The sequence below is a fragment of the Dipodomys spectabilis genome, unplaced genomic scaffold (genome assembly GCF_019054845.1).
Source record: "Dipodomys spectabilis isolate Male_0828 unplaced genomic scaffold, ASM1905484v1 ptg000019l, whole genome shotgun sequence".
Lineage (NCBI taxonomy): Eukaryota > Metazoa > Chordata > Mammalia > Rodentia > Heteromyidae > Dipodomys > Dipodomys spectabilis.
In genome coordinates, this window is record NW_024870696.1 from 14,299,936 (window position 1) to 14,320,472 (window position 20,537).

General features: G+C 38.0%; 1 protein-coding gene across 1 annotated transcript in view; it reads left to right on the forward strand.

Annotated features, from left to right (window-relative positions):
* The window catches only part of Acbd6 (acyl-CoA binding domain containing 6), a 147,216-nt gene that overhangs the window by 43,446 nt on the left and 83,233 nt on the right, over positions 1 to 20,537 (forward strand). Inside the window, exon 4 of the mRNA XM_042674390.1 lies at positions 5,019 to 5,101. Coding sequence (XP_042530324.1) covers positions 5,019 to 5,101 — 83 coding nt within the window. The remainder of the gene's footprint in view (positions 1 to 5,018; positions 5,102 to 20,537) is intronic.

Here is a 20,537-nt window from a genome sequence, read left to right on the forward strand (position 1 = left end):
GATTTTTAATTAAACCATATCACTCCTTATGCATTCAGTATTTATCATATCTAATAGAGCTGTCAGATAGTGATTAAGTATATTTTACTACTGCATGGAATACTATGCCAGCCATGTTTGGGAACCTCTGCTTTGCCTCCAAATGGTGAAAATTTAGAGAGAAAGAAAGAGAGGGATAGGCAGGCAGGCAACAAGATACAAGTTACTGAATAAAACATGATACTGAATAAAAACATGATACTGAATAAAACAATGATTTTTTAAAAATTTTATTAGAAGTGGTGTAAAATTACAAGCAGAGAATGAAAACAAACAAAAACCCCCTGTAAATGTCTGAGTTTGTTGCCTGGAAACTCCATACTGTAGTGCAGGGAGGAGAAACTCCAAATTGGCTAGTCTCTTTGATTTAAGCTGGAATTTACAGGTACAATTTAGAGGAAATTCCTTCATAAAGAGCTTCAGATCTCTTCAGAGTGCTGGCTCCCTTTGGCTGAATTCTAGTCTATGCATGTGTGAAAGGAAGCTAACAAGCTGGAGAAAAAAAATGAAGGAAAGCATTATGTCAAACAATTCCAAGGGCTGTTGTAGATCTGAAAATATTTTGGTTTTACTAGTTAAGTTAAAAGTGAGTCTGAAAAGAATCAAATCAGCAGGGCATTGGTATCTCATTCCTGTGAGCTACTCACTCCTCTCAGCTGCTCAGGAGGCTGAGATCTGAGGATTGAGGTTTGAAGCCAGGGCTGTCAAGAAACTGTGACACTCTTATTTCCAGTTAACCAGCAAAAAGACAAGTGGACCTGTGGCTTTAGCCATGAGCAAAAAGCTCAAGGACAGTGCCTAGGTCCTGAGTTCAAGCCCCAGGACCAGCACACAGACACAGACACAGACACACAGACACAGACACATAGACATAGACACAGACACACACACACACACACACACACACACACACACACACACACACACACACACACACACACACACGTCAAAGTAATTTCAAGGAACTTAACAAAATCGTAGCAAAACCCAGCAAACAAGAGTATAAAATTTACAATGTGTTGCTTACAATAAGTCTTTTGAAATAGGACAATAAGACACGGGAAAAAACGTATCAATAATAGCTGATGCCAAAATGATAGAGATGTTGAAATAATGATATGAAACTATTATGAGTAGATTGTATATGTTCTAGAATGTAGAGGGAAGCATAAACATAATATAGAGAGAAATGAAAGGAAAAAAGAAACACCCAAATGTTGCTGGGTGTGGTGGTGAACTCCTATAATCCCAGCACTTTAGAGACTAAGAAGCTAGCCTACGAAAAAAAATCTTTAGTAAGACCCATATCTGGGTATGATGGTATTACATGCCTGTCATCTCAGCTACTCAGAAAGCATAAATAGAAGAATAATGGCTCAAGCAGTCCCAGTCAAAAAGTGAGATACTTGAAAAACAATGAAAGTAAAAATGGCTACTAGCATGGCTGAAGTGGTAGAGCTCCTCCCTAGCAAATAAAAGACTGTGAGTTCAAGCCCAAATACTTCCCCCCCCCCAAAAAAAATAATGAAAGATCTAAGAGGAAATTGTGGAAATAGAGATGGAAAAATATCGTATTTGAAATAGAGTAGTAAAATACACTTGATAGGATTAACAGTGTATTAAGAACTGAATAATAAAAGGCATTTAAGTGCCAAATATCCTGGAGTTGGGATGATGGAGAGCAAAAAAAAAAAAACCAAAAAAACCTCCTTGTTGAGAATTATTGTCTCAAACCCATTGATCCAGGGAGCTCAAAGAATCTCTAATGGAAGAAACCTAATAAAACTATACCAAATACATATCAACAAGGTCATGAAAAAGAGGGAAATTTTTTTGGGGGGAGGGGGGATCTGGTCGTGGGTCTGGGCGCTGTCTCTCAGTTCTTCAGCTCAAGGCTAGTACTCCCCACTTGAGCCACAAAGCCACTTTTGGCTTTTTGTTTTTTCTGCTTATGTGGTGCTGAGGAATCGAACCCAGGGCCTCATGCATGCAAGGCAAGCGCTCTACTACTGAGCCACCTTCCCAGCCCAGAATTTTTTTTTTAATTTCCTTTTTTGCTGCTGGTAGTGGGCCTTTCACACACTCCACTGGCTTTTTTCTCTCAAGGTTGGTATTCTATCACTTGAGCCATACCTCCAGTTCTAACAGAAAAATATTAAAAGCATCCAAACTAAAAGTCAAATGCAGAGGAACAAAGGTAAGATAGTTTTCAAAAGTGAAGAGGAAGCTTACCTAACATGATAATAGACATTTAGGAAAATCTACTTGTGGTAAAAAAGTAAAACTTCCCCCCTAATATCAGTAACAAAACAAGAGTGTTTGCTTTTTTTTTTTTTAACCATTGCTGCTCAACAATGCATTATAAATTCTAGCCATAGTTTTAGATAAGAAAAATAAATAAGGTATAAATTGGAAGGGCAGAAGTAAAATCGATCTTTGTTCACAGATGACATTCCGTATATAGAAATTTTAAATATTAAAATGCATTCATCTATGGAAGGACTTTGCATTAAAAAAATTCTAAAGAATTTTTGCAGGAAAAAAAGATCCTATTTTAACTAAACAAAATGAGACTGGTCATATACACTTGAAATATTAGTATGAAGGATGCTCATAGTCTGACATATCAGCACTTGTAAAGATAAAGATCCTACCTGAAAAATAACCTGGGCTGGAGATGTGGCTCAAGTGGTAAAATTCTTGCAAGTTCTGAACCTATACCAAAAACAAAAAAATTTTTTTTGAATGTTTTAGATACCAGTCTTTGTTAGCTAAGTGTTTTGCAAAAATTTTCTTCCACTTTGTGGCTTATAATTTCATTGTCTGAACATTAAATTTTAAGGAAGACCAATTTTACTTTTGGTGTAGTATCTAAAAATCAAACCATCTAGATTTTTTGTTTCTTGTGTTACCTTCTAGTAGTCAGTTTTCTTGACAGAAGTGGTACCTAACACTCCATACAGAGTCCTATTTCTATTTCTCCTTTCGTTGATACCCAGTTTTCTCATTTTCAGTGTTATTATTTATTAATAAACATTTCTTGAACATCTGTTTATTTCAATTTATATTACCAATAGAATGCATATTAAATAAATTCGTACTTTAACTATACTTTTCTTGTATTTAGAAAAACATTATCGTTCAAAGCCAGGCTGGGCAGGAAAGTCTGTGAGACAGAAGGGAGAAACCGGAAGTGGCGCTATGGCTCAAGTGGTAGAGCACTTGCCTTGAGCTGAAAAGCTCAGGGTCAGCACCTAGGCCCAGAGTTCAAGCTCCACAACTGACCAGAAAAAAACAAAAAACAACAAAAAAAGGCCTTCTCAACCTCAGAATTCTTTTCAGCATGTATTCATTAAGACTGTGCCTCATGCTGGTAAACTTTATATGCCTTGTCATTTGATCACATTAGTACTTATTTGTGGTTTTATACTTTTCTTTCCATTGTTATAGGGAATTTGGTCCCAAGAAACAAAAGCCATGTTTTGAGAGATGGAATTGGGAGTCTTTATTAGAGAGTCAGCAACTGCAGGCAGACACATGTTCCCAAAAAACTTGAAGCTTCAAATATACTTAACACTGTTAGAAAACTGAATTCTGAGGGTAGGAAAGCAAAGAAAAAACAAAAAAATAATCCCAACAAACCTTGTCAACTCTAATGGAGAGCTAAAGAAGGAGGGATGTCATGGTGTGATCTGAGGAGTGTCAGCAGACACCAGGCATGGCATGGTGCCTAAGCTGGTTGGGGCCTAACTAGGGGTCAGGGGGCAAGGTCACAGGGAGCTCCAAAGTCTCACAAGTTCGTGGCATAGGATTGGCAGGTCCAATAACCTACTGTCCAAGGAGTTCCCCCCCACCCCAAGAATTCAGGCATGCCCATTACCTGAGGGTGGGACTTCCCAGCTTCTAGGAATTCAGGCATACCCATCACTTTGGGGTGTGGGACTTTACCACACCCAGTTACACCCAACTTCCTTAGTTCGCTATCATGAATTTATTAGTTCTCAAAATTTCTACCTTTTCTTGAAGCCTTAGTTCTCAATTTAATTAATAATTGATATTCTCTCACCCAGGTGTTTTCCTTAACACAGTGGTTTGATCTGTGAGAATGAATCAAACCATAATATCAATAAAACAAAATCCCTTCTTTAAATAAGGAGGGGGGAAGGATTGGGGAAAAATGTATATGAGTCTGTAGCCAACCAATATCACAATAATTTTTTTCCATAATCATCTTTTTTATTAAGTTTTTATTGTGAAAATACTCTACAAAGAGGTTACAGTTACATGAGCAAGGTAATGAGTACATTTCTTATCCAGCATTACAATAATTTTTATTCTTAAGTATTGTTTATGATTAAAGGTTGACTTTTGCAATGTCCTGGCCTAAAATCTCAATTATATCAAGACATAGGCATCTGCAGAGAATGTAGTTGATGATGTCAGACAATAATATCCAAGTTCATTGCTTCCATATTACATGTTTCAGAAGAAACATTTCTAAATTAATCTTTAATTTTTAAAAAGGCCTGAATCTTTGGTTGTAGAAATTATTCTATAGTAGACTTTTTTTTTTAAGTTTAAGATCTAAACTTCTTTCTTCTCTCCTACTTTCTTTCTACCTGAAAACATTTGGTTTTCTTTGTGATTGAATTTAAAGTTTTAGTAAAGTTTAATTAATCTAGAATGGTTTTCCTTATCACACTTCAGTTTACTTTTTCATTTTTACATTTTCACTTTTTCACACTAAGCTTCGTATTATCCACATAGAACGTCATCTCACAGTCAGTTAATAGTATGGCTGTTAGGTGGCTCTTCTGTTATTGAAATAACCCAAGAGTCCTGTTGCCTTTCAGGCACTACCTTAAAATTATTCCTAGGACTTGAGTAGTACAGTTTCAGTGTTTCTTAGAAATTTTTTTAATGTTTTTAATTGCATATTAACTCCTATGTCTTTTTTTCCATCTTTTTTCCTCCTACAGATACCGGAGAAGAAAGGAAAAGAGGCAAAGAGTGGTTTTGGTGGGCCAGTTGTTAGTTCTCTGTATCATGAAGAAACCATCAGGTAATTTCTCTTCTGATTTTTAATAATATATATGTATAACTATATTATTAGATATGTATATTTATATGACATGCATATATGACATGTGCATGTTGCATGCACATAGGCATATTATGAAATAGATATGTATCTTCAAATCTGTACCTTCTCTTAGCAGAAACTGGTTTGGTATTTTCTCTAATAGGACTCTCTAATTGGAATCAGTTCCAATATATCTAAATAAGTACAAATATAGTCACATATTAATTATTATCAAGGTCATAAGCTTTGCCTTTCTTACACCTAAGTGTTGATAGAACAAGGTTTTATGTTTTAGCAAAACAAGGTAGAGTTTAATAGATTTTTGTTACTTTTTCTCAAAATACAACTGTATTTAAAAGATTGTAATTTTAATAATTTTTTATTGTGAAAATACTGTATAGGAGGGTTACAATTACATGGGCAAGATAATGAGTATATTTCTTACCAAGCATTGTTGCCTCCTCCTTTGTTTCCCCTTCCCATCCCTTCCCATCTCCCACCCCCCATAATAATTTCTTTACTCTAAAAATTATTTTAATTTAATTTATTTCCAATTAAAAGCCTTTTTGGAGTATATGAAAAACTGAAGTTTCTTCAAAAAATAAAATATGATCTAGCAATGCCATTTCTGGGTTTATAGGAATTGAAAGCAGGACCTCAAAGGCTTATTTGCACAGGGATGTGTTTATAGTAGTATGATTTACAGTAGTCAAAAGAAGGAATCAACAAAAGTGTCCATTGGTGAATGATTAAACAAAAAATATACTGTATATAATAATGGAACAGTACAACCTTGAAAAGAAATTGTGACATATCCCCACAACATGAACTTTGAGGACATTATACAAAATGAAATGAGCGAGCCACAGAAAGACATTATACTTAATGTCTCATTATACTTAAACAGGGTATCTAAAGTAGTGAAATTCTTTGAAAGTATATAGTGGGGAATTGTCTAATGGGCTAGACATGAAAAAGTTCTGGTGATTGGTTATTCAATGATACAAGTATACTTTATATTACTGTACTGTATACTTAAAAATGGTTAAGATTATAAATTTAATGTTATATTGAGGATTGTTGCTATAGTTTTTAAAAATGAAAGTGTTTTATATTATTTGATAGTCTTGTTTTGGTTTTATGTGCAGAATTTTTTGAATAATTCTTCTAGTCCTGTATATGTGTAAATCAGAACAATTCTTTTTTTTTTTTTTTTTTTTTGGTTGGTTGTGGGTTTGAACTCTGGGCTTGGGTGCTGTCCTTCCACTCTTCAGCTCAAGGCGAGTGCTCTACTTAGATGAATATGTGACATATTCATCTAAGATAGTTACTTCACAAACTAAACAAGAAAGAGAACTTTTAATACTCTGGATTTTTTGAGTTGTTCCAATGTTGCTTTACTTATTAACATGTAATAAATATTTCAAATGGAAAACTAGCTTTACCTAAATTTATCAAAGGGAAATATCTATCTTAAAATGAAGAGGAAATTATATTAAAAAATTTACACTTAACTCTTCCAGGAAAAGGTTTATTAACATTCCACATAAAGAAGTAGCTCATACTGAACTACAAGGTAGTGTTGTGAAAGGGAAGTTATTGATAACTCTATGAATCAAAACTTGAAAGCCCATAGTTTCCATTTGTTGACCAGGCTGTCAGTTAATGCAGAGAGAACTTCCCTCCCTCCCTCCCTCCCTCCCTCTCCCCTTTCTCTCTCTCTCTTCAAAACAAACACATCATTTTTACTTGTATTAAATGTTTCCTTGAGATGAGACAGGGAAGGTTATTAGGGCTAAAAATACCTGTTAATGCTACAACTGGCCTGGAGTGCATTTGCTACCCCAGTCTCTTGTGATAAAACCTTGATGAACCCTGATGAATGGTTTAGAAACATTTTTTAGAGTTTAACTTTTCCCTCAATTTTTATATATTCAGAAAGTATTTGTGGGTTGCTCTTTTGTATGTTCTGACTTTAAAGTCTTCTCAAAAATGACATTTTAAAACTGTAACCCTACTGTAGCTTATTTAATGTTCTAATCAGGTCAGGAAACTAAGCATTATTTTTTTAGGTAGTAGGAAAGATGGTAGCAATTTCTTTTCTGTTTCCTTGTAATTCTTTGTTAATAACTTTTGTTATAGCATTTCATATATGTACATTGAATTCTAATTTTTTAAAAAATCCTATTCACTAAACTTTTAGTTGCCGACAGTAGAATTCTGTTTTGTCCATTTTCTTTTTTTTTTTTTGCTTATGTGGTGCTGAGGAATCGAACCCAGGGCCTCATGCATGCAAAGCAAGCACTCTACCACTGAGCCACCTTCCTAGCCCCTCCATTTTCTTTTTATATATATATTTTATTGTAAAAATACTGTACAGAGGGGTTACAGTTACATGAGTAAGGTAATGAGTACATTTCCTTTAGGGCATTGTTACCTCTTCCTTTGTTTTTCCTCCTACCATCCTTTCCCCCCCTCCCTCTCCAACTCCTCCTGTGTCCCCCCCACACACATTGTAAAGTTTGTTTTTAACATAGTGTCTTGTACATCTCATTGCTACAATGAGTCAACCTGTATCCTTATTTTGTTTTATTCATTTTCTATCCTCATTATCTGAGGAAGGTCCTCAAACTTTGTACAATATATAATAAAAGTGCCCTGAACTGTATAGTGTATACTCTAGCTCCTTTTCTCAAGGAACTGATAGTTTATAGACTATCACATATGCAGTAGTGTTAGCTTGGTGACCCCATCATAAAAGAGAACAGCTGGTTTGGTGTTCCTACTTATGCCAATCCTCGCCTCTTTTCCTAAACAAATAAACTTATATGTTATTTTTCTTTCCTAGTTAGATAAATTAGTTCCTTCAATTTGCTCTTTAAAAAATATCACTAAGCTTAACTTTCTAGCATTATCAGTCACTTATCTATAAATAATAATAGTCTTTATTTTTATGTACTAATTTCCTTAAGGGATATTAGATTCTTTTATTTTCCAAAATGACTTGCTGAGTAGTTGCTTTTAGAATTGTTCAGTGATGGGTTGGGAAGGTGGCTCAGGGAAAGGATGCTTGCCTCGCATGCATGAGGCCCAGGGTTCGATTCCTCAGCACTACAATAAGCAAAAACAGCTGGAAGTGGCCCTGTGGCTCAAGTGGTAGAACACTAGCCTTGAGCTGAAGAGCTGAGGGAGGGACAGCGCCCAGGCCCAGAGTTCAAGCCCCACAACCCACCAAAAAAAAAAAAAGAATTGTTCAGGGACATGATAGAGCATAGTAGCTTTATGCAACATGAAGCTAATCAAACAATCCCCAATTGAAGTGAGGGTAGGAATCTGGGTAAGAATATTACAGAGATAAATTATTTTGAAAAAGTTCTTCTATTCTTTCCCCATCCACTTCTTAGAGAAGTGACTGTTAGGTTTAATTCAATTACAAACAATGGCAAAGAATAAAACATTTTTTATAAAATAGAGGTTTTAATTTAGCTTAACATATTATGAATCTGCAATAAGACATAACTGAACCTTTGTTCTCAGTTGCTTCCCTTTTGAATAGTCTTAACATTTGAGTTTTCATGTATAATAAGTATTATTTGAGTGAAATATGAACTTTGCTATTATTGGGCAAAACTGGGTAGACTTGACCTAATCTCTCTTTTTTTTTTGGTTGGTCATGGGGCCTGAAATCTGGGCCTGGGTGCTGTTTAGCTCAAGGCTAGCGCTCTACCACTTGAACCACAGCACTACTTCCAGCTTTTTCTGCTTATGTGGTAGAGGAATGGAAGTCAGGGTCTCATGCATGCGAGGCAAGCACTCTACCAATGAGCCACCTTCCCAGCCCAAATCTTTTTATTATTTATTTATTTATTTTTAATTTATTTTTGTCAGTCATGGGGCTTGAACTCTGAACTCTAGGCACTGCCCCTGAGCTCTTCAGCTCAAGGCTAGCACTCTACCACTAGAGCCCACAGCACCGCTTCCAACCTAATCTCATTAAGTCATTTTAGTCTTCTGATGATAAAGTCCAAGTCTTCATATTCTGGAACATATTGATAAAATATGAAACAGTAAAAAACATGAAATGTGAGAGTCATTGAATGACTTTTGAAAAGCAAACTTATTTTAAAATAGTTGTATAAAGGAGTTTCAGTTCCTCATATCAGATCATGAGTATAATACATTTTGATTAACATCATCTCTCTTGTTGTTCATCCTTATCTTTCCCAACATAGAATGTCTTTTAACTGTTGCAAACAGTAATTTTATTACTGTTATGTAGAGCAGAAATCACAGTCATATCCTTATATTGGGAAACTCATACTATAACACAATTTCATTATAAAACTAGATTATAATAAAAAAATTAGCCTATACTGAAATGTTAGGTTATTCCAGTAAAGGACCTGATGTACTCCCTGTGGTTTCTGAAGAAATAACAATGTAGTTTCCACAATGAAAAGAGTCTATTTCCTAAAGTTTATGTACTCAGATTTTGCTTTTACTTGTTTTTAAATAGGTCATCAAACAATGTATTTTGAGGGTCTACTTGGAATAGTTTAATACATAAACTACTAATTATTTTCATACTCATAAAGATCAGGAAAATCATTGTCTAACAAATCCCTTTGGTTAGACTTGAGTTCCAGTGTTGTGGCAGCTTCCTGACTAATTTGTGTGGTAGGTGATAAGTTCTGATCCTGGGTTTTTTTTAGAACTCAAGAATGTTTTGGGGAGTTTTTTGTCGGTCACGGGGCTTGCATTCAAGGCCTATGTTGCTCAAAGCAACATAACATCAAGTGGTTTACTTCTCTGAGCCATAGCTCCACTTCTAGCTCTTTTTGGAAATAAGAGTCTGGAAGACTTTTTCCCCAGCTGGCTTCTAACCGAGATCTTCAGATCTCAGCATCATGAGTAGTAGCTAGGAATACAGACGTGAGCCACAGCACCTGACCTGAAAATGTTCTTGAGTGAAGGGCTGCTGGATTCAGTTCTTCCTGCTTTTGTATGATTTTTATTTTCACTCTAATTTTAAAATGATACTATGCTGCAGGTATAGAACCCTGTAGTAATATCCCAGAGGCCTGATGCCAGTTTCTCTTTCTGAAGCTAGTTAATGATTCTGTAATATAGAAGGGGCATTAATGCGAGTCAAATTAAGCCTAAAATATGGAGCCAGATCAAAGGCATGAATACGCTGATTCTACTACTCCTTAGCTGTTACCTTAAGTATTTACTATAAAATGGGGTTAATGAAACAAAAAAAAAAGGCAGGGAGGGGTGGTAATGACAGTACCCATTTTCCATGTTATTTAACTTGGGTTATATGATTACATGCACCCAAGTGTCTTAGGACAATATCTTGCACAAAGTAAGTTACTGTGTAACTCTAAAATTTTGTTAGTGTTATTACTTAGCATAGGGAGTCCATAAAAAGAAGAGACCAAGGGCTGATGTTTAGGGCTAAGAATTATAGGTCAATCTGGTTGTAAACACAAATTATTCTGACTGTACAAAAGAATTTGATAAGAAAAGGAAAGCTGGTGGAGGGGGGACCAAGATGGCGACGGGGCAGTAGGGAAACGCCACAGCTCTCTCCAACCAAAAAGAGAGTTCGAGTTCCAACCTTTAATCTCCCCAAGAGACCGACAACAACAAAAAGACGAACACTCAGAGAAAAACCAGAGGTGGAAAATAACAAAAAAAAGAAAGAGAGGAAAAGAAGAATTTCAGAACAGAGAAGAGCGAAGACCCCTCCCCCAACCTTTACTGGCCGCGCGGCAGTGCGCCAAGCCGCCGGCCAGCCGGCCCGGCGGGGGCTGCCGGAGCCACAGAGACACAGGGGGCTGCTTGCAGATCACCAGGTACCGGATTGCAGAACAGCGGATCGCCAGGAACAGAGAAACCTACCAGCTGGGAGTCTCCAGGAGGACCCCACCCCCACCCATCACTCTCCACCGGAGCGGAGAGGCTCCATCCCGCCAAAGCCGCCCGGCACCAGCAGCGCCACAAAGGGACCTGTCCGCAGCCACCCGCCCAATCGCGATCGCAACGACCCGGCGGGGGGCCGCCCAACCCAGCCTGCAACCACCCCAACTGAACTCGGACTGCAACAACAACTGACGACCTACAGGGTGAGTACCCATCAGGGGACAGGGAATCCATCAAGGGAGACCAGAGCTGGAGGGAATCCCCAGACCCTGACCTAGACTCCCTACCCCAACACCCGGACCACAGGACCCACTAAAACTGGGAACTGTTCGAGAGCTCCACCAGCCGGTGGAGCACACTCTGCTGGCCAGGCCAGAGCAAGAGCGCCCCTGGAAGGGAGCTTAAATGCTCAAGCCAGGAACAGTGCCCCTGGGTCAAGACTACCAACAGTAGAAGAAATTTGAACTGTGTCCCCCAGGCTGCATAACCAAGGTGGTATACACATTAGCACAGGCCTAACGAGCGCGCTCCAGGCTGGGGCCGGAACCAGGCCAGGGGACCGGCGCCTGAACAAAGCAAAAAGGGTCAGAAGTGGGGCTGTGGCTCAAATGGTAGGGTGCCAGCCCTGAGCTGAAGAGCTGAGGGACAGCACCCAAACCTAGAGTTCAAGCCCACAACCAGCCCAAAACAAACAAACAAAAACACATCAGGAGCCCATAGCAGACTCCAGTATTTGGGAGAGTGCATCCAGAGCATCTGATCTTCCCAAGAGCACCCGCAGGAGCAAACACAAGCAGTCTAGGCTGCTCAACCCTTCCAAAGGCGGGAATTGCTACAGCAGAGAGCTGAGAATCCTAAGTGAATAGCAGCTGGAAATAGGCTCCCAACAGAATCCAGATCAGGCACAGACTCTCTCTACCAATACAGAATCAGCAACCAAGCAAAGACAGACACACCAAAACAAGATTGAAGAGCAGTCTCCTGAACCCCCATGCGAAAATCACAGAGAAAAATCACAAGGTTTACCACTACCCAGGACAGCAAGCTCACCTCAAAAGCCAGCAGCCACGCAGGGGAGAGCCCCAGTGGGAGCAAAGCAGGAATGGAAGACAAAAACTACATCCAAGGGTTGCTGGAGGCAATGACTCAAGAAATAAAGCGAGAAATGGATCAGAAATTGAAAGAGCACAAGGATGAACTATCAAAAGATATACAGGATATCAAACAAAAATTAGATGCAAAAATAGAAGCTGCACAAACCTCAGTAAGAAGTGAGATAAACGCCAAATTAGAAGTAATGCATACTGATCTCACCTCATTGAGAGGTGAGATCAGTACTCTGAGAACCAACATTGAATCCATAAAGGGATCCATTTCCACCATGCAAACCACAATAGAAGCCACGGTCAACAGAGTGAATGAAATGGAAGGTAGAGTGTCAGATACAGAAGACAGAATACACCAACTGGACCAAAAAGTGACAGATATGGAAAAATCACTCAAATTAAACCAAAGGGAAATTCAAGAGCAAGCAGATAATGCTAAAAAATTTAACCTTCGCATAATCGGAGTGGACGAAGGTGAGGAATTCCAGAGCAAGGGAATGCAACACCTATTTAACAAGATAGTCAATGAAAATTTTCCCCACCTCAAAAACGACCATCTTAACTACATCACAAAAGCTTATTGAACACCCAACAAGCAAGATCCCAGGAGAAACACTTCTAGGCACATAATAGTAACAATGATGGATCTGAATAATAAGGAAACAATCCTGCATGCAGCAAAAATGAAGAAGGAGCTATACTACAACGGGAAAAAAATTAGAATCACTGCAGATCTCTCCACACAAACAATGAATGCAAGAAAAGCCTGGGAAAGCACCATACGAGCCCTGAGAGCCAATAACTGCCAACCCAGACTGATATACCCGGCAAAGCTAGCATTCACATTCGATGGAGAACTGAAAACTTTTAATAGCAAAGAAAAACTAAATGAATACATAAACCTTAAGCCAGCATTACAAAGAATTCTAAGAGGGGGGACACAACCTGAAGAAAGCAACCAGGAACTGGGACCTGCCCCAAACAGGCATTACTCAAAGTCTAACTGAGCAAGCACAGGAGGAAAGGAAAGAAGAAAAACTTAGGAAAACGGAATGGCAGGGACAACAATGCATCTCTCTATACTTTCTCTTAATATAAATGGGCTGAATTCGCCAATTAAAAGAAAACGAACTGAGGACTGGATCAGAAAACAAGACCCATCCATCTGTTGCCTTCAGGAGACCCACCTCTCAGCCAAACATACAAACAAACTCAGAGTGAAGGGGTGGAAAAGGATCTACCAATCAAATTCCCCCAATAAGAAAGCAGGTGTAGCTATCCTGATATCTGACAAAATAAACTTTTCACTAAAATCAGTACAGAAAGACAAGGACGGACACTACATATTAATAAAGGGAACAATCCAAGAGGAGGATATAACCATCATCAACTTATATGCCCCAAATATTGGTGCACCCAGCTATGTCAAACAAATACTCTCAAACTTACAGAATAAAATAGATCCCAATACGATAATACTAGGAGACTTTAACACGCCACTCTCACCAAAGGACAGGTCTACCAACCAGAGGATTGGCAAAGAAGCTACCGAATTAAGTGAGGCCATACTTCAAGCGGAATTAACTGACATCTACCGAGTATTTCACCCTAAAACAACACAGTACACATTCTTCTCAGCAGCTCATGGAACTTTCTCCAAAATAGACCATATCATAGTTCATTCAAGGAACTTAAGCAAATACAAAGGGATCGACATAATCCCCTGTATCCTATCTGACCACAGTGGAATCAAGCTAGCTCTCAATAACAAAGCATACCGCAGAAATTTCTCTAATACATGGAAATTGAACAGCACACTCCTTAACAAGGCCTGGGTAACAGAAGAGATCAGAGAAGAAATAAAGCATTTCCTAGAACTCAATGAAAATGAAAACACCTCACAAAGAAACTTGTGGGACACAGCAAAAGCAGTCCTGAGGGGCAAATTTATTGCCCTCAGTGCCCACATCAAGAGAATGGAGACAGACCAAGTAAATAATCTCATGTTGCAACTAAAACAGCTAGAAAAACAAGAAAAAATGGGACCTAAAGCTACTAGACGAAGCCAGATAACCAAATTGAGAGCAGAGATTAACCAATTAGAAAATCAGAAAACCATAACCAAAATAAACCAAACAAAAAGCTGGTTCTTTGAAAAAATAAACAAAATTGATGGCCCGTTGGCAAGATTAATTAAAAAAAGAAGAGAGGAAACCCATATTAATAGGATTAGGGATGCCACGGGAAACATCACAACACGTACCCAAGATATCCAAACAATTCTAACAGACTACTTTCAAAAGCTATACTCTCTAAAGGAAGAAAATCTGGCGGAAATGGATGCATTTTTAGAGAAATACAAGTTACCCAAACTGAGCAAAGAAGAAGTTAACCAATTAAATAAGCCAATATCCTATAATGAGATACAGGAAGCTATCAAAAGTCTTCCAACAAAAAAAAGCCCAGGACCAGATGGATTCACAGCAGAATTCTATAAGACCTTTAAAGAAGAACTAATACCCATACTCCTCAAGCTCTTCAGAGAAACAGAGAAGGAGGGAGCTATCCCAAACTCATTCTACGAAGCCAATATCACACTCATCCCCAAACCAGGCAAAGACCCAACCAAAAAGGAGAATTACAGGCCAATCTCCTTGATGAACACAGATGCAAAGATCCTTAACAAGATTCTAGCTAACAGAATCCAGAAACACATAAAAAAAATAATACACTATGATCAGGTAGGCTTCCTCCCAGAGACACAGGGATGGTTTAACATACGTAAGTCAATAAATGTAATCCAGCATATCAACAGAGCCACGGTCAAGAATCACATGATTATCGCCACAGATGCAGAAAAGGCCTTTGATAAAATTCAACATTCATTCATGCTAAAAGCTCTGGAGAAAATAGGAATAGAAGGAACATTTCTAAAAACAATAAAAGCCATTTATGACAGACCAATAGCCAATATTATACTTAATGGGGAAAAGCTACAACCAATCCTCCTAAAAACAGGAACAAGGCAAGGATGTCCACTGTCTCCACTCCTCTTCAACATAGTCCTAGAACCCTTAGCCAGGGCAATAAGGCAAGAAAAAGACATTAAAGGGATCCGCATAGGGAAAGAAGAAGTGAAACTATCCCTTTTTGCAGACGACATGATACTATACCTCCACGATCCCAAAAACTCCATCCCCAAACTTTTAGAAATCATAAGTCACTTCGGCAAAATAGCAGGATACAAAATAAACCCACAAAAATCAGTTGCCTTCCTATACACTGATAACGCACAGGAAGAGAGGGAAATAAAGGGAGCAACCCCATTCACAATAACCTCCCAAAAAATAAAATATTTAGGAATTAACCTAACCAAAGATGTAAAAGAACTATTTAATGAGAACTATAAAAAGTTAAAGAAAGAAATTGCAGAAGACACTAGGAAATGGAAAGACCTCCCATGCTCCTGGATAGGCCGACTTAATATAGTAAAGATGGTGATACTTCCAAAACTAATATACAAATTCAATGCAATTCCTATTAAAATCCCAATGACGTACATCACTGAAATACAGAAAACAGTCCAAAAATTTATATGGAACAACAAAAGACCTAGAATAGCCAAAACAATTCTAGGGGATAAAGACAATATGGGAGGGCTATCCATGCCGAACTTCAAACTCTACTACAGAGCTATAATCACAAAGACAGCATGGTACTGGCACAAAAACAGACCCGAAGACCAATGGAACAGAATAGAAGATCCAGATATAAATCCACAGGCCTACAGCCAGCTGATATTCGACAAAGGAGCCAAAGACATACAATGGAAGAAACACAGCCTCTTCAACCGCTGGTGCTGGGAAAACTGGGCAGCCACATGCAGAAAACTAAAAGTGGACCCCAGCCTATCACCATGCACCAACATCAACTCAAAATGGATTAAAGACCTTAACATTAAACCTGAATCTCTGAAACTACTGCAGGACAGAGTAGGAGAGACACTTGAACTAATAGGCACAGGAAGGAACTTCCTGAACAGAGTCCCAGGGTCACAACAAGTTGGAGAGAGACTCGACAAATGGGACTACCTTAAAATAAAAAGCTTCTGCACAGCTAAATCTATCGCAACTAAGCTAGAAAGACAACCAACTAATTGGGAAAAAATATTTACCAGCAATATATCAGACAAGGGGTTAACATCCTGTATATACAGGGAACTCAAGAAACTAATCCCTCCCAAACCTAACAAACCAATTACTAAATGGGCAAGGGAACTAAAGAGGGACTTCTCAAATGAAGAAATAAAAATGGCAAAGAAACACATGAGGAAATGTTCATCATCCCTGGTGGTGAAGGAAATGCAAATAAAGACAACCCTGAGATACCACCTTACCCCAGTCAGAATGTCCCACATCCACAAATCAGCCAACGACAAATGCTGGAGGGGATGTGGAGAAAGAGGAACCCTATTACACTGCTGGTGGGAATGTACACTTATACAACCACTTTGGAAAGCAGTCTGGAGGGTCCTTAGAAAGCTAAAGATTGACCTCCCTTACGACCCAGTCATACCACTTCTAGGCATCTACCCTGAACAACAGGAACCAATATACAAGGACACGTGCACCTCCATGTTTATTGCAGCACTGTTCGCAATAGCTAGGATATGGAAACAACCTAGGTGCCCCACCACAGATGAATGGATCCAAAAATTGTGGTATCTATACACAATGGAATATTATTCAGCCCTTAGAAATGACAAAATAATGGCATTTGCAGGGAAATGGATGGAGCTAGAAGGAATCATGTTGAGCGAGGTAAGCCAAGAACGAAGAGACAAACGGTACATGGTCTCCCTCATAAGTGGATGCTAAATCCAAAAGGTTAGGTGATACGACAAAACTAACAGGACTTAAGAAACAAAGAACTCCCGCTCATCTGGTTGAACCACTACTAAATATCCTCATGCTGCTGATCACAAATATGGTATATAACATGTGAACACTGTTATATATTACAGACTGTGGTAGACAATTTGCTCCAGGGAAGTTAGAACGAACTTGTGACTTTGAAATTATGTAATCATTTAATCACAATCAAAAAAAAAAAAAAGAACCTCGGGGAAGGGAGGGAGGGAGGGGATGGTAGGGGGAAAACAATGGAGGGGGTAACAATGTTCAAGAGGATGTGTACTCATAACCTCACTCATGTAACTGTAACCCTCTGTATAGTAGCTTTACAATAAAAAAAAAAAAAAAAGAAAAAAAGAAAAGGAAAGCTAATGCTATTAGATCTGTTTGGAACTGTAGTAGCCAATGTTACAAATCTGTCGTTACCTATAGTTTTGAGATAATTATGTTTCATTTGTACTGCAGGTGAGCAGAAAAGCACTGTGGTAAGCATATTACAAGTTACATGTTTCAAGGAGTGTAGTGGTAGGAAAATGAAGGAGATAGGATGGAAACAGGCCGGACTCAATTTTCCACAGGCGAGGACTGTTTATTGAAGAATAGCGAGGGTCCACAACCTTCCCATGGTATTGGAGGTTGTGCGAGGAGGTGAATTTGGGGTCTGGCTTATATGGGTCTTAACTAGGAAAAAAAGAAGTAAAAATCAGACTGTAGTTACTCTAGAGCTAGGGGTAGGAACTTTTGGTTAGGCCCAGGCCTAGGGTGCTGGGGACTTTTTTTCAGTCAGGCCTAGGTTGGAATGGGCTGCCTCTGATCAGGCTATGTGGTCAAGCATGTTCGTGCACACCTGGTGTTTTGCTTGACCTAGGGAAATAAGGTGAAGGTCAGTCTTCATGTATTACATATTTTCGCATACTTAAATCATTTTTGGTGGTTTGCATACTGAGATTTGATCTCAGTGCTGACATATAATTGAGAAATTAGGGGATTAATTTAAAGTACAACAAATGAAATGTGCTCAGTACCCATACCAAACTGCAATAAAATTTAGTTCTTGTTATATGTTGTTGTTTGATACCATAGAATCTTATCAGAATTTTATTAATTCTACTTACACAGGCAGCCATCTGGACCTTCTCTCAGGAAGACCAGACTAGTATACAACTGAAATGATTGATGGGTTCTAGAATTGATTAGTTGTTCTGTGAGACAAATGAAGTGTTTTGGCAGAAAATACCAGAGATCCCTGCTTTTGGTCAGACAAAGCCTGTAGAATTTTAAAGAGATGCTTTCTTTGACTTAAAAAAATTTCAATTTTTTAAACAATAATGGGTTTCAGAAATATTTTAAAAATATTTTTCATTAGTTGCTCTTTAGTCTTGATTCTAAAGTGGAAGAATATAAGTAAAAAACTAGAATGAAAGTGATTGTCTTATGTTTTAATATTGTGATAAAAAATATAAACTAGAATGGAAATAGCATAAAAGCCCATCACTCACACATAAATAGTCCTCTAAAATTTTCCTAAAGAGATATGATTGGATAAAAAGCTACACAGCATTTATGGTTTTATTGTACATCGTTTATAAAAATCAAGTGATATAAATTCTTATTTATTCAAAGCTTTACAGTATTAGATAGTAACTTATTTTGAACAAATCTGTTTAAAGGCTAAGGAACTTCACACATTTGTGTAAAACATTTATGTTTTAAGAATAGAATATTTGGATTTTTATGTTTTTAATAGCTAAGTGATACCAATGCCCCAAAGATACCACTGCCCTTAGAACTTCCCTTATCTGTTTGGCTAATGGTACTATAATCTTTTCCTATTTCACTGTTGCCCTGATCAACATTGTTGTTAACATTTTGGTGATAGGTGATAAATTGGATGACATACGTCTTGTTACATTCTGGTTATTCTTTAAGGACTACAGAAGTATGTATAGGCAAGTGGGCAACTCCCCCTTGAGGACTTGACTGCTCAGAATGAACTTGAGTTATGGATTTATTCAGCCTGTAAAACCTCAGCTGGCATAAATAATTGAGAAAGCAAAGGTTTGTCTGTGGTGTATACCTCAGGGACTCATGCTCCTTTCCTTCTCTGTACCTCCCTTTCTTATGAAAATGATCCCAGTTGCACTTCTAGATAATAACACACCAAGCAATTAAAAGCCATGGGTGGCTGGAGAGAGGAGAAAAGGTTTAGTTAATGAGCTTTTCCTCTTCCAGTGCCCAGGAGAGCCTCAGGAATGACAAGGCGATTAAAGCTAAGAGATAATTATAGATTATGTGAAAATAGGTCCCTTGGGACAAGCAGGTCTTGACATAAACAGTAAGTGTTGTAAGAGTCTCCTGGCTCTCATATTCACCCTTTTCTAATGTGCTTCATTTAGCTCAGTATCATGATGCCACCAACCAAGCATATAAGCAAATCACCTGTTTGTAGATCAACAATCCTTTCTGAACTGAAGATAATTCATCAACTGTAGCTACCCCTTGAACTTCTCTCTTATTCCCTTTTTCTTCTTCCTCTTCCATTTCCCACTTTATTTTATTTTGTTTTTATTTCATTTTTTGGTGCTGGTCCTGGGGCTTGGAATCAAGGCCTGGGTGCTGTCTTTGAGCTTTTGTGGGCTAGTGCTCTGCCACTTGAGCCACAGTTCCACTTGTGGATTTGTGTGTGGGGGGGGGTGGGGGGGGGTGTTTATTTGGAGTTAAGAGTCTCAGACTTTTCCTGCCAGGGCTGGCTTTGAACTGCAATCCTCAGATCTCAGCCTCCTGAGTAGCTAGGATTACAGATGTGAGCCACTAGTAGGTACCGGGCCTCATTTTATTCTTTTTTTTTTTTTAAACCTCTTCTAATCTTTTCTTCTCTCCTATATCTTTGTCTGGTTATATCTGTGAAATGCTAGTGGTTTACAAAATTTGATATGTGCATGGATGTGCACATTTGATAAATGTAGATATGAGGATATCTAGTATAATAATTAGATATATATATCACATGATTGATTACTCTTAATTACTATTCATACTGGCTTCTAAAATGTTTGTATAATCATTGTAATTTCCAGTTAATAAAATTGAATTTGATGGTTGTTTTATATTACACTGAGTATCTTCAGTTTAAAATTTTAGATTAAAGAGTGGGTAACAGTGTTTAAAAAGAAACTGTAATCCCACTGTTCATCACCTTTACAATAAAGATATAAAAAAATTTTAAATTAAGTCCTTTTTCCATTTAGTGTCCCTAAAAGTATGCTCTCTGGTAAAATTAGAGTCTGGTCTTTCATTTATCACTATACTGATGATTATGTTTCCTTTTGATTAATTGTTTTATTGATTTTAGACCTACCTTAATGTTGAGAATGTAATTTACGAAACCCTTTAGCAAAGAAAAACTGTAGGATTTTTCTGGTGTAGCTACTGATTTTCCAGGGGACTGATTAGAATCGAACTACATTT